Below are 15,631 nucleotides of genomic sequence, written 5' to 3'. Positions count from 1 at the left end.
CCTCATATTTCACCCTCTCCTTGTAATACCTATGTCATACCCATGTGATTATACAAATTTGTGTCCTAAAATGTCAAAAACAAAACTCTCTCTCTCTCTTAAAAATAAAGGTGCATCACAATGCCATAGAAGAAACTTTTTTTGTCTAAATGATTCCATAAAGAACCTTTAACATCTAAAGAACCTTTGTGAAGGTTCTTCAGATTATAAAAAGGCAAGAAAGAGATGGTTCTTTAAAGAACCTTTGACTGAATGGTTCTTTGCGGATACAAAAATGGTTCTTCTATGGCATCGCTGTGAAGAACCTTTTAAAGCACCTTTATTTAGAGTGCTGTACAAATGTGTCTTATCTATGAAAACATACAGCTGCCTGAACATTTCATGAATGCTTCCCTCAGGGGACGATATTGAAAAGTTTGAAAAGCCCTTTTCTAGACGTTATAACAGAATGCAAGTGTGAGCGTTGGCTAGCATGTGTAAGTCCGTCCTCTGTCAAGGTACCCGCGCACTGTGTATTTCAATGCCCTCCAGTCAGGTTTTCACCGATGACTGGCGCGAACACCCCGGAAGAATGACGAATATGAACAATCAGTTCACAGCGTCTGACAAATCCGCTCCTGTTCAGACCCTGACAGAGTCATCTTCCTCCGCTCTCGTTTTCTGTCTCGCCTAACAAAAACATTGGAGCGACTATTAAAAAAAAATGAATGTATTTCACCGGCAAGCACTTTCTAAACACACGGTTGTCTTGGTGTTCGTGCTGAGCGCCGCTCGCTGCTGTCAAGCGTTCAACTTGGATGTGAGGTTTCCAGTCGTCAAAGAGGGAAAAACAGCTGGCAGTTTGTTTGGACTTTCTGTTGCACTACACGAGCAGGTCGTAAAAGAGAAACGACACCTGTAAGTATATATATTTTTAATGTGTTATTACCTGACCCTAGGTGAAATGTCATGAGGAGGACAAAATGTTCTCACGGTTGTGCACCTGTTGAGCGTTTTATCTTTGCTTTAATGTTGTTTTATAAAGTAGTTACTTTAAATAGGTCGACGACGCCTATTTTTTGTTCTGATCTGTTTAGCTATACAAGAACAATATCTGTACATCACAAATATCACTTCATATTATTATACCTGAATGCATGTTTCTTTATGATGAACGTTTTCGGTTTTTTTCGAATTGAAAGTCATTTTGATATTGTATATAAAAAAGAAAGAAAGACAGAAAGAAAGGAAAGAAATTAGGTGATGTAATTATCCAGAGCTTTTTGAACAAATACATAAATAAAAAATAAATTAAATAAATTAAAAACACAGTACATTAAATAAAACATAAAACAGCCTTTTTGTTCGTTAATTATTAATATTATTGTAAACAAAGCAGTAAAGACATTAAGACATTAAAATAATCTATTGATCACCAAATCAAAGTTAGGAGTAACCACCATGCAGGAAGCCATTTTGTTGTCATGTGACCAAAAGCTTAAACCAGACCCTTTAGACCCTCATCATGACTTGTGTCAAGATTTTCTGTAAAATATGATATATTTCAACCTTTTAAAAAAATTAAATTGCATAGGGGAAATAAGAAACACTAAGAAAATGTATTGATGTCCGTGACTGAAAAATCATAATATTTGTAAAAATAAAAATACATAAGTCATATATAAATAATTTAAACGTTTTTAAAATAGTAATTAATTGTGTAAAAGTAAATTAAATTAAAATAGTAATTAAAATATAGCAAGGATGGTATTTGACAAGTTATTAAATGAGTATTTATTTATAGAAACACTTTGTAGAAATTGTTGTTGAAATCATGTTGTAACATCTAAAACAAAAATATTAGATTAAAAATATTAAAAATATAATTTATCTGCATTTAATTTAACCTAACTATATTAGGCCACACAAACAAAAATAATCAGGTAGAAGTAGATCCTTAATGTAAAAATGGCACCAGTGTAAGACACCTTTTAATTTATTTTTTTATTTAACTCAACTATTGTTTAAAAACTACTACATTTGTTGCTTAAAATGAACCCAAATTAGGTTGAAAATTAAAAATCAGACACAATTACTAGAAGCATAACAATAATCAAAAGGTGAACATTTATTAATAGGCAATTTTTAAAAATGTTTATTTAATTATTATTTATTTAACTTTTCATTTATTGAACATATTAATGAAAATTAATTACCTATCTATTGTGAGTTCATTTTAAACAAGAAATATAGTCATTTTTAAACACTAGTTTGAGTTAAATAAAACTACCCAGAGGGCCGGGTTAAACATTTAACCCAACTGCCGGGTTTGTCCATATTTTACCCCGCACTGGGTTGTTTTTAACCCAGTATTTTTTAGAGCATATGTTTGTCATTGTTCATATCCGAATGTTTTACTCAAACTTTTTGACATGCTCTCATCATCTTCTCGCCTCTGTTTTGTGGCACTGAATTAACTTGATTAGGTAAATGATTAACATGAAGGTTCCATTTCACAAGAGGATATGAGACAGTGATAAGACCGCCCGTTACTGTGACTTAGGGCTGGGCAGGTCATGCCCCCGCTTGTCTAATGTTTTATAACATTAGGGTTGCTACACCAAATGTCGCCTTCTTTGTTCTCAAACACTGTTGCTCAAATATATTTTTGACGTGTATTTTGTGATTCCATACTGAAGGTGATGACTATAAATCCTAATGAGTACAGCTGCACAAAGAGCCAGAAATAACAGCTGTGAAATGGGCATAGTAACTAAATAAACAAAGCACAATAACTGTTGGTTAAGGCCTTCTGAGCTATACACATTGACCACTGCTGCAGTGAAATATCTCCATAAACTAACTAATCATTTACAATAGTCAGTAAGTTCCCCGGAGACCCATTTGCTCATGACTGAAGCTGTAGATTTTGCTTTGTGGTTCACTTATTTATGATTCTCACTAAATGAATTGGAGCTTATGAGTGCCATGAGACCTGTATCACCCGCCTCATAAGGCAATAACTAGTACAGAGTGAGTTAGTAGTATGCAAGAAGACCGAGCTCAACAACAATATCATATTATCTGCAGTCTAACACCTATAAATTAAATTTGTAGCAGGACATAAAATCCTTTCAAAGATACTCAGTGGGAGCAGTAGAAAAACACCAGCTTTGCAGAAAATCGTGAGTTTGCAAAATAGCGCAGGTAGATACTGGTTTGCACACAATGCTTTTTCCATCTCCCCAGGAAATTAGAATTCCACAGATTTCACAACGAAAGCCAGCCGCGTAACTGCATTGACTCTCCCAGAGTGTTTTCTTTGATTACAGATGCATATAATGCCCTTCGCAACATACAGCCCAACTTTTAAATTGAAAATAGCATTTGAGCAGCTAAACCAATAAATGTGACTGTAACAGTGCAAAATAGTGATGTGTGGCAAAATACTTGGTGTTTATTTAAGACTGAGGTATTGCTGAAGCATGTTAATTGTTGACAGCCATATGGCTGACTTTACAATTTAGTCCTTTGCATAAGATGGAGCCACAATTTCATAAACATGTTAAAAACCACAAAACGTTACTGACTTATATGTACAAAGGCCTAAAGCTATATACACAATGAAACCACCACAAATCTGTCTACGGCAAGGTTAATGTGCAGTTTCTTCAATCACAATGGAGATAATGAAATTCTCATTGATTTGATAATACTTTGATTTGACCGTATAGGACACACTGCAGGCATTGAATGAATGGAGTCTACATAAAGCAGACTAAATGAATCATAAGACATGTCTACTCATTGTTAACAGATGTAGGAAACTATACCACACAAGAGCAGTGGTGTCTGGACTGGCCCATTTCCCTTTGTGGTCTGTGAATGTTATGCTCTTAAAAACAGAGTGGTGTAAATGTTTGCTGTTTGTCATGTTAAATGCAGCTAAGTTCAAACGAAGGAAAAAACGATTTGGCGTTTGTGTCTGCCCTTGTCATTGTCCTAGAGGAGTCGTTATGCATTTTCTTGTGACTTCCTGATTGCCTGTCATTGAACCTCAGAGGAAGAGCACTGAATTTGTCTGCTTCCCTGCATTTTTATGGTTGGTGGCAATTTGGAATGTGTGCAGAACCCTCTGTGTTTTTGTATTAAGGGTTTTAATTTGTAATATTTCATATTGAGAAAAAACATCCCTGCTCTTGATTTCTGATTTATGTGCTCGTAAACTGTTCAGAGGTTCTTCTGATCTTATCTGTGCTGACAATTTGAGAAACAAGATCAGTCGTGATGATATTAATTGGACTGGCTAGACATTCATCATCTTGTCGAACACATAAAGGACTGGCTCAGTGGCACACAAGGACGTCCTGTGTTTGGCTGACTCTTTCCATGTCTTGATCTTTGGTCATTTGTCTCACATGCTCTCATAGACTAATAACCTGCTTCCTTCCGGTGATGGCGTTAGCTAGAGCAGCAGAAGTGGCTCTTTAGTGCTGCTGCTGTGCTGAATGTTTTCAGGTCCTCATGACCACAGACAACTTCTTGTCATTCTCAAATTCTCTGTAAAGCCACAAGCTGAAATTCTCACGGCTGCCATCCAAATACCGTCTGAACAACTACAGTAAATATTTAAAGCCAACGTGATGATGAGCATAACGATTCACTCAACTTACGACGCTATACAGTTCATGAAATTGATTTCACAATACGATTTTCTCATAATTTTTTTACGATTTAAGAAAGTTAAAAGGTGTCCTTTTATTATCGCTTAGACAAAAAACTAATTGAAATTCTAAAACCAACCCCAAATCAAATCAATAAATAACACAAATAAAAGATTTTTTTTTTTTATATAAACAAACTAAGCCTTTGCAGGCAACCACTGCATTTTAATCACGACCCAAACAAAGATGCTACATACATGTAGCATGAGAGGTTTTTAATCTAAATTTGATTGTATAATTTCAAAATTTGAAGCAAAAAGCAGTGTGCTTTAACTTGGATGGACTGTTTTTGTATTCCTCTAGTGTTGCCTGTAGTGATGGGGGAAACTAAACTTATTGAAGCTTTGAATGAATTTAACCAATTGCTTTGCAAAATGATTCACACTGATGTTATTGGGCCCACGAATCTACCATTGGAGAAAGTGTAACAGTCAACTTGGGTCATGTGTGCCTTGATAACCAATCATATTATAGCGTTGATGTCTCTGTAAATGACCTTTAAAAATGAATGATAAGTACCAAAACAGGCATGAAAACAGCTTTTACAGACCCATTGCTAATGTTTTATAGAAAGTGTATATTAACTCCCTGGGGTCGACGGTCACGCCGGCGTGATCAGCTCACGTTTTTTAAGATCAGTGCAAAAGACACTAAAAATACTCTGTCGATTTTGGTCACAAAAATAAGTGTTATACATCATTAGAAACCATTAAGTGTATATTTTTATTTGAGCACACTCACAGAGATATATCTATAGAAAGCTTGATATCTCTACTTTTAAATAAATCAAGTCTTATCAAAAACAAATATTCTGTGCTAAAGTAATCCGTATGAAACCAACGTGATGCCTAGTTTTTCCCTCAGAGCTAATTATTTTTAATGTGATCACGCCCACGAGCTGCTTTTGCTTTTGATATGATAAATAGCCACGTGCGAGGCGCAGCATGTTAGCACCCGCATCATCGTAAACAAAGCTTGACGATTCATCAAGTTTATCTCGGCTACTGTTCGTTTCTGGAAGAAGACGCGCTGAGAGGAATAGCAGAATTTACCTTCAGAAAAAAGACGACGCGCTGAGAGGAACAACACAGAATTCACCTCAGATGAAGAACAACGCGACGCGCGGCTGATCCGGAGGAAGAGATCAGTCTGACGAGTAAGTGATGTTTCTTTTTTGCATTAGTTAACGTTTTATTTTGACATAAGCTTGAACACATTTACTAGCTTGGTTTTTCCTGAACTATGATTCCTGGCTAAAATGTTTGAAATCGAGTGAAACATTTTGAACATGATAGCTCATTGTATCTAAATTTCTTACGACGCGATAAAGTTTTCATGTTCTATATAATATAAAACAAATTACCATATAAAAGTAATATGAGTGTACACTGTAGCATGATGAATGCTACGAGTCGAAGTATGTCTAGATCATGTTTATTATTAATACTCTGTTCCCAAATAGAGTTTTATAAGGTGCTAAACCATAATTTGTTTCTCAGATATAAAATGTCTTTTTTTACATAGTACAAAGTATGCGTGAATATGTGACTACAAGATCGTTATATACAGATTCTTCTGATATTAACATACAGATGTTTTTTGTTTTTTGTTTTTTAGTGATCTGATACCTGCACCGCAGATGAATCTTGCTGATTTTCTCTTCAAACTTCTGAGAGCACTGTACCAACAGCAAATGTTATTCTTCACTGATTTTCAGTAAAATAAGTAAAATAATTTTTTTTTTATCTTGAATCCATGGAAAGAAGCCCCTTAAATCACCTCAGACCCCAGAGGGTTAAGTGCAATTAAATATAGAGTGTCTGTATATGTGTTCTTTCATTAATTTGCAGGGCTTGCTCTGTTTTGTTTTATGGAGAGCTTGGCTAAACAGGCCAATAAAAGGCTGTTAACTACTCCTTGTCTTTTCAAGGCACACAAATGTCTAATTAACAATGTCTGCAAATTATAAAACTGATCTGAGATCAGGTAAAAACCATAGACACTGTTTTAAATGCTTTGCCACTAGGGGGCGATCTCAGAGATTCATGGGTTCACTGGTTGCCCCCAAATGGTGAACCCAGGAGCGATTCTAGGATTTTCATTTTAGGGGGGCTCAGCCCCCAATGAGGGTATAATAACAAATAAATAAATAAATAAATAAAATAAAAAATGTTTGACTAATAGGGGTGGTATACTATAGTTTTTGCAATATTCCACTGTGTGCTATAGATAGGTATAACATTTAAGTACTGAATAAGCCAAATACAAGTCTTTGTAATCGCACACACGCACCTGTTTACTGTACAAATACACAATTGTACTTTTTGCATTTCTAGTACAAGTGTCTTTCCTTAGCTGAAGTATGCAAACCTCTTTGCCACATGCACTAAAAACTATTGACATTTTCAAATGAAAATGGTAACATGATCGTTTTATAAAGTATGCGTTTGTGTGCTTCATTTTCGCTGGAGGAAACAGTGGTGTGATGAGGGGTGAACGCAGCGAAAACGTAGGCTACGGTAGATGGGGAACCGATTGCTCCCCCATGATATTGTATATACTGTATATAAACTGCACAGATGCAGATATTATAACAATCTATCGATAAACGCAGACCTTGTCCTTTGTTTTTCGCTCTGCGCCACCGCAGTCTGCGAATTGAAGAACGCGCTGAAAGAAAGATGGGAGCCGATCGAAGTCTGCCGCAATTTTCAAATGAAATTTAAAGGGGACTAAGGCGATCACAAATTCGTGTACAGTTTATGGAGCTAATCGCAAAATTTTAGGGGGACTGAGTACTCAGTTTAGGGTGAGGATAGCCCCCCTAAAATGGCCTAGCAACGCGCGTGGGTGAACCATTGAAATTTTGAAACATTTCGAAGTAGAAGTGACGTAACAAAGACTTGTGGAATTATAGGACTTTGGCGGTGTTACGAATCTGGTCGGTGAGCTGCGGACCGCTCACCACCAGATGTCGCTCTCCCTCTGTTTACACACTCTGACTGTTGCACTACACCCCGGACTCCATTCCCCATCAGCCATTGCACTACACCCCCGTCCAATCAGAGACAGTATAAAAGCCCCGATCTTTCTGTCACTCACCGCCGAGTATTGTACTGTGTTTATCTGGTCATACGAAGCGTTTCTCTGTGTTCATCCCGTGTCGTGTCTTTCTGTTATTCTGGCTCCTCGTCTGGTTTGTCTCGACCCCCCGCCTGTTTATCGACTACTCTCTGCCTAGCCCTTATACACCTGTCTGCTCCTGTCTGACCACGCCTGCCTTGACCATGTCTCTGTCCAAATCCTTCAATAAAAGCGTGCAAATGGATCCGCTTGTCTCTCGTCTCACTCCCAACGTTACAGAATACTCGGCCACAACAGGATCCAGCAGCTTTTCCCTCGGACATTCAGGTATGGACTTTGGACTATTGTGTGTGGGCGCGTCGCTTACTGTGGGGGTCGCGAAGGAGGAACGCGACAACTCGGTAATGGCGGCCGCGCACCCCGCTCATATAATGACGGCCGCGCCGGAGCGCGACGCCACAGATCCGCTGGCCGCTTGGCTCACTCGGGGAAATGCGGCCACGCTGGAGCGCGCCCGAGCCATGACGACGGCAATGGATCGCATTGCTCAAATGGCGGCGAACGTAATGGATAGCATCGCTCTAATGGCGGCGACAGCTGTGCCCGTTCACAAAATGGCGGCCGCGTCGGAGCGCGTCCACACAATGGCGGCAACGGCGGAGCCCGTTCACAAGATGGCGGCGATCACAGAGCTCCGTCACGTCACAGCTGCCATACAAGAGCCGTTTAAAGGTACAGTTACATTCCCTGAGTCAAGTCAAGTTGCAACTGTGTTTCCTGAGTCAAGCCATGTTGTTCCTGAGTCAAGCCATGTTGTTCCTGAGTCAAGCCATGTTGTTCCTGAGTCAAGCCATGTTGTTCCTGAGTCAAGCCATGTTGTTCCTGAGTCAAGCCATGTTGTTCCTGAGTCAAGCCATGTTGTTCAAGCCATGTTGTTCCTAGTCAAACCAAGCTGGAGCTGTGTCAAACCAAGCTGGAGCTGTGTTTCCTGTCTCAAGCCAAGTTACAGAGCCACCGCACAAGATGGCCGCCACGCCAGAGCCACCGCACAAGATGGCCGCCACGCCAGAGCCACCGCACAAGATGGCCGCCTCGCCAGAGCCACCGCACAAGATGGCCGCCACGTCAGAGCCGGCTAAAGCCCCGTCAGCCAAGCCACAGCCTGCTCAGGCCATCTCAGTCAAGCCACAGCCTGGTCACGTCATGTTTTCTGCTCCTGAGTCGGCACCCATCATGGCCGGTCTTCCCGAAGCGGTTTCAGAGTCAAGTCACGCCCCGCCTGACGGCCCAGAGTCAAGTCACGCCCCGCCTGACGGCCCAGAGTCAAGTCACGCCCCGCCTGACGGCCCAGAGTCAAGTCACGCCCCGCCTGACGGCCCAGAGTCAAGTCACGCCCGCCTGACGGCCCAGAGTCAAGTCACGCCCCGCCTGACGGCCCAGACTCAAGTCACGCCCCGTCTGGTCCCAAGTCTGCTCCAGAGGTCCCGTCTGGTCCCAAGTCTGCTCCAGAGCTCCCGTCAGTTGGAGAAGCCGCGCCAATGCCTCCTGAGGTGTCAGCCGTGGCTGTGGATCCTCCCTTGGAGGTGGCGCCCCCCTACAAACTCTCTGCTTCTTCCCTCATTCTGTCTGCCTCCTCTGTCACTGTTCTCCCCAGGTCCCAGTCTATTATGCGGGTTCCTGCTCAGCCCTGGTGGGCTCTGGCGCCTCCTGTTCCGCCCTGGTGGGCCCTGGCGCCTCCTGTTCCGCCCTGGAGGGCCTCGGCGCCTCCTGTTCCGCCCTGGAAGGCCTCGGCGCCTCCTGTTCCGCCCTGGAGGGCCTCGGCGCCTCCTGTTCCGCCCTGGAGGGCCTCGGCGCCTCCTGCTCTGCCTCCGGTTCCGTCCTGGAAGGTCCCGGTGTCTCCTGCTCTGCCTCCGGCTCCGCCCTGGAGGGCTCCTGCGCCTCCTGCTCTGCCTCCGGCTCCGCCCTGGAGGGCTCCTGCGCCTCCTGCTCTGCCCTGGAGGGCTCCGGTGCCTCCTGTTCCGCCTCCGGCGGCGCCCTGGAGGGCCCCTGTGCCTCCTGCACCGCCTCCGGCTCCACCCTGGTGGGCTCCTGCTCTGTCGGTCCTGCCCCAGTCACCTGGTCCTCTGCACGGACCTGGCCCTCCAGCCCTTGCCCTGTCTCACCCCCGCCCCACCGCTCCGCTGGAATATGGTTCGTTTGTAGCGTCTGGAAGCCGCTCTTTGGGAGGGGGCTATGTTACGAATCTGGTCGGTGAGCTGCGGACCGCTCACCACCAGATGTCGCTCTCCCTCTGTTTACACACTCTGACTGTTGCACTACACCCCGGACTCCATTCCCCATCAGCCATTGCACTACACCCCCGTCCAATCAGAGACAGTATAAAAGCCCCGATCTTTCTGTCACTCACCGCCGAGTATTGTACTGTGTTTATCTGGTCATACGAAGCGTTTCTCTGTGTTCATCCCGTGTCGTGTCTTTCTGTTATTCTGGCTCCTCGTCTGGTTTGTCTCGACCCCCCGCCTGTTTATCGACTACTCTCTGCCTAGCCCTTATACACCTGTCTGCTCCTGTCTGACCACGCCTGCCTTGACCATGTCTCTGTCCAAATCCTTCAATAAAAGCGTGCAAATGGATCCGCTTGTCTCTCGTCTCACTCCCAACGTTACAGGCGGTTTGATACACACTTTGAATCAGTGGTTCAAAACAAATGATTCGCAAAAGGTTTCGAAGATTCACGATTTGAAGCATTGATTCGAAAGCGTCCATCATTAGTTTCTCTTGTGTTCCTCGTGTTTCTCCAGTTTTGTTTCCTAACTCTAGTGTACTGTGACTGCATTTAGATCCTCACCTCAACTTCTCTTTTGTTTCCCACAACACGTTACAGAGGGAAAATAAAAGAAATGGGTAAATGTGGTCTTTGAGTGTGTTAGTCTACCAGGATGTCTTTTGGTTTAATATAGTTTGTCGACTATGATGGATTTTTTTAATGGTTGATGTTGAACAATGGCTGATAAATGTACACATACAATCATTCAAATGTTTGGGGTAAGAATTATTTTAATATGTTATTTTAATTCAGCAAGGACAGATTAAATTGAAAAAAGTGACTGTAAAGACTTAAAATATCTAAATACTGATTTAAAAAAAAAAATCAAATAAATGCAGTCTTGGTGAGCATTGGAGACTTCTTTCAAAAACATGAAGAAGTCTTACAACCCCAAACTTTTAAACTGTAACATATGTAAGAGTAGTATATAATATCTCAGCTTTTTTGGCACATTTTTAATTAAGATTTTACCCATCTCTGGTCTGATTGGCTGAGTTGCTTTATTGCATAAAATGACTGCAGTGACTTTATTGAAACCTGCTGTTGAGGAAATAACACTGTTTCATTTTAGTTTCTGACCTGTAGTTCCTCTATTGCTGTTCTGTCCCGTCACTCAAAACTAGACACGGAACTTATGTAGTTTAGATTTCCCGTGAGTGTTCTGCTTTTCTCAGGTGTTAATGCTACAGCATGAATTCAGATACAGCAATTAATGCATTCCAAATATAGAACTATGTGCCTCTTAACAGTAATTCTGTCACATATCCAAGAAATGCAAAGTCATTTCAGTTAGCTTGCAGTTAGTACACTGCTGCTTGGCCATTCAAATTAGAGGGCTGCATTTAACTGCTGTATAATTATATTCAATTCATGTATTTGTATTCACAGTTCTGCTCCATTGAAAACAGTTGCACACTAGATTTTGTCAGCAGGAGACATTTCTTTTAGGCTTTAATGTAAAATCAAGCTAAACGTGATAGGAATTTCCTGTGTGATTTCCTGTCTGTTTTAGCTTGTCGTATTTCTGCTCTTTGCGGCTGAGGTTGTCTGGGTCACAGCTATAGGTGTCAGACTAACCTAAACACAGCTGCATATCACAATAGATGAAACTCAGATGAACATATATCTAACACTTTGCCCGAATTGGTATTTAGTGTCTGAATTTGCTTGAATTGTTATTTCACGTTAGATACCATATTAAATTTGACACATATTAAAGTGTATGAAAGACGAAGCTGCACTCTCAAAAATGCTGGGCTTATTTTTTTTTTCTACACAACTGCTGGGTTGAGTCTGTTGGGTAATTTCTTCTAGTAGTGGGTAGTTTTTGCATTACCCAGTTATTGGTTTAATGGCTGGGTCAGTCTGACCGCTAAAACTGTACACCGATGGAAAGAGGTTAAACAACCTCTATCTCTCACAGCCTCATTTTCATTCCTGTCAAAAAGCTAAATACGGTGCTACCCTAACTAAAGTCGGTTGTCAATAATGTCATTTGCGAGCCTGCAGGTCTTACATCATGTCTATAGGTGAATCATGACAGGACTCAAAAAGTCCCATAATTGACTAAACGATGATGTTATGTTTGAATATTATAGATCATAAAAATGTCGTTATGGTCCTTGAGTTGTCATTTGAGTAGGGTAGGCATTATAAAAACTTCGGGTTCCACTGCTTTAAAATCATTGAGTGGTCTAGACAGCATGTCATGAAACACTTTCAGCTGAAGTAGGAGTAGGTTTGTCTCGCCTCTGGGCTGGAAAGCCAAGAGGGATAATGACTTGCTGTGCATGTGGAGCATCCTGGGTTTTTGGATTAGATATTATCCATTAATCTGTAACAGCTGGAATGTCAAGAATGAGATTTGTCACGTTCTAAATGTTCTAGTCGGAGGGCGACTGCCAGTTTAGTGACCGTAGCAGCTTGGATCCATGCGGGTTTCTGTACAGAAAGTCTTAAACGTGTGTGTTAAGTGATATAGAAGGGTATTGTTTTATAAAATTAATTTACTGTTTAAAAAGATTTTCAATGTTTTTCAAAGAAGTCTCTAGGGCTGCATTTATTGTCTGTTCGAAAAAACATGTATTATTATTATTATTATTATGAATGTTGAAAACAGTTGTACTGCTTAATATAGACTTATTTGGAGTAGACATCACAATTACGTCACCTGCAGCTGCATGCACGTTGTGGTGGCAGAAAAACACTGGTAACAAATGGAGGGATAAGTGTAAAATCAATGGAATAACAAATATTATTTTACAATATAATAAAAAATGTATTGTTGTGCCTTTGAATGCCAGAATCGGAATGCAAATCATTTTTATAGAATACAAAAGCACCATTTGAAGCTATACGCAGACGTTTAAACAGACAAATTATGGATGAAACCTGCTATGATTACTTTTTAAAGCATAACTGCATTGCTTTAAACAATTTGTCTACATAATATTCACAAATGCAGTTCATAGGGGGCATATTGTATTACAGTTACAGGATGAAATACTATTTAAACCTATAACATCTTACATATTTACACATTTACCTATTTTATCTGACAATTCTGCCTTTTTTTTCTCTGCGAATGCAGGTTTATGTCTCTTAGTTCAGACTTTATAACTCAATTTAACTCAACAATAGCAAGTCTGTCAATTCTATTTTAATTTGAATTAGTGCTGCCAAACGATTAATCGCGATTAATTGCACCCAAAATAAACGTTTTTGTTTACATAATATATGTGTGTGTACTGTATATATTTATTAAGGCTGGCAAACGATTAATTGCGATTAATCACTTACAAAATAAAAGTTTGAGTTTGCCTATGATGTATGATGTATATATAAATACAAGCACATTCATGTATATATGTACGAAATATAAGCATATGTATTTATTATAATTTATATATTATTTATATTATATATAATAAAAATATTTTCTACATAAATAACATATTTCTGTTAAATATATACATAATTGTGCTTGTATTTATATATACGTAATAATTACACACAGTACTCACACGTATATTAGGCAAACTAAATTTTGTATGTAATTAATCGCGATTAATCGTTTGACAGCGCTAATTTGAATGGTAATGTGTTTTTAAACAAATATGTGCAAATCACATGATGTTAGCATGTTGCTAAGCTGATAATAAAGTAATCTGCTAATACACATCGCACAACACATAAATATTGGGTGGAATAACTATTTTTATTGATATTGTTCAGGGTTTTTTTTTTCATATCTTATTTTCCATCATGGATTGCAGTGCATTATTGAACTGACTTCTCAACAAAGTATATATGCAGTGCTGCCTAGAGTTTGGCCTAAAAAAGCTGTCTTAGAAAACATCATGAAGTTGCCTATGTTTTCAAACAAACTTTGCACAAATATGATGCCTTAAACTGCTGCCTCTCATCTCTGCTCACCCACTCACTTCAAGGTATAATGAGCTCTGTGCACGTCATTTATTGTGCAGCTTAGTGCTGGCTCTCTTTTAGTTGCTTTCGCATTCATTCGTAGCAGTATGTGGGAGATAAGGGACGTGAATTCCACCTGCCTGAACTTGAATGTGTGCAACACTGCCAAAAAAGTTTTTCTTCTCTCCTAATCAAGCTCTTTGTTCATGGCCAGACAGTCTCCAACACTGAGCGTGCCCAGCGGGACCCTATTTTGTAAGAACTATTTACTGAAAGTTCAAGCCTTTAGAATGGGTTGGAGTCATGCACATCAAACAAAGGTGCAACATGTGAACTCTGGCCCTGATATTAAGTCAGTGAAACGGTTCAAAGCAAACACACCTTTTTCAGCAGGTTACAGGAAGTTGTGTTCCCTGTGATCTGACTCATAGCTGTTTTCTTTCTTTTCTTTTTTTCACCCAAGTCAGAAACGTTCAGTATCACTATGTAAATCAAAAAATAAATAGGGCTGGAAGGGTTTTTTAAAAAGTAAAAAAAAAATCTATTAATACATTCCAGCTTCTAAATCTCTTAAGGAAAAAGCTAAATATCAGTATATATCTTTAAAAGATTCACTAGACCAAGATATAAAAGTGAAATCTTTGTGTTATTTGCAGTTCAAACATCCTGCAGGATGTTTCCATCTGACAGAAAAGCAAAATGAAGACTAATGCTGTGGAAAAAATGAAATTATTCTATTCAGGTTGAGTCATATGTGCTCAAGCTTCGCTAAAATAAATGCAAACCCCCAACCAGCTTGTGGTTCATAAACTTGCCTCTGAGGTATGTGCCTCTGACCGCTCACCCTGTAGATAATTGTAGTGGTAAAAAACAGGTCATGTGACTGGTATCTGTTTAAGCATAAACAGGCTCATGTGTAATGCACTGAAAGTATGATTCACTAAATAAACTGAATGGAACTCCTCTGCAGATGTTCTGTTTTATAAGTCAGACTTGTCCTGTGTTTTTGCACCAAAACCAGTTATGATTTGGTTTTCGATTACTTTTTTTTTATGACCACCCTCTCATTTCCGTTTAATATTAAACAGGCCATTTTGTTGCTTCCGCACCTTTAAGACTCAAATAAAAGTAACGCCCTTTTTGCATATGAAATGAGCAGCAGCAGTCATAAAAGGTTGTGCTGTGGTGAACATGCAGCAACAAGGAAGAGTCTGACATTCTTTCTTGCTCATTCACCTTCTCTCGACTTTCTCATTTCCTGTCTTGTCCTTGCTGAAAGCAAATTTGGAGTCACATGACTGGATTTGAGGCGGAGACGGCAGCTGATTGTTTCTGATGGTGGTTTGAGGGGGACGGTAGCGGGGGGTCCAAATGAAATTAGGCCCAAAGGGAGAGGGAGGGATGTCTTTCACTTCACCTTTTGCCTTTCGGTGTCCCTCCTTGTTTTCCCCCTTGCATTCTCTCTTCCTTCCTTTCACTCTGACCTCAGTCTGTGTCCTCATCACAGTCTACCTCACCACAATGTGTGATGAATATGAACAAGTACAGAAACGAAAACAAATCACCTCTGAAAGGAGTGTTGTCAAAATGA

The 15,631-nt window shown here is 40.2% G+C and overlaps 1 protein-coding gene across 1 annotated transcript in view; it reads left to right on the top strand.

The window, feature by feature from the left end:
• The first annotated feature begins 563 nt into the window (after positions 1-563).
• The window catches only part of itga3a (integrin, alpha 3a), a 45,432-nt gene continuing 30,364 nt past the window's right edge, over positions 564-15,631 (top strand). The window contains exon 1 of the mRNA XM_051106050.1: positions 564-897. Within this exon, the coding sequence (XP_050962007.1) occupies positions 704-897 (194 nt within the window). The 5' untranslated portion in view covers positions 564-703. The remainder of the gene's footprint in view (positions 898-15,631) is intronic.

The sequence above is a fragment of the Labeo rohita genome, chromosome 3 (genome assembly GCF_022985175.1).
Source record: "Labeo rohita strain BAU-BD-2019 chromosome 3, IGBB_LRoh.1.0, whole genome shotgun sequence".
Taxonomy (NCBI): Eukaryota; Metazoa; Chordata; class Actinopteri; order Cypriniformes; family Cyprinidae; genus Labeo; species Labeo rohita.
Note: the sequence above shows the minus strand (reverse complement) of the source record. Positions and strands in the feature narration are given on the sequence as shown.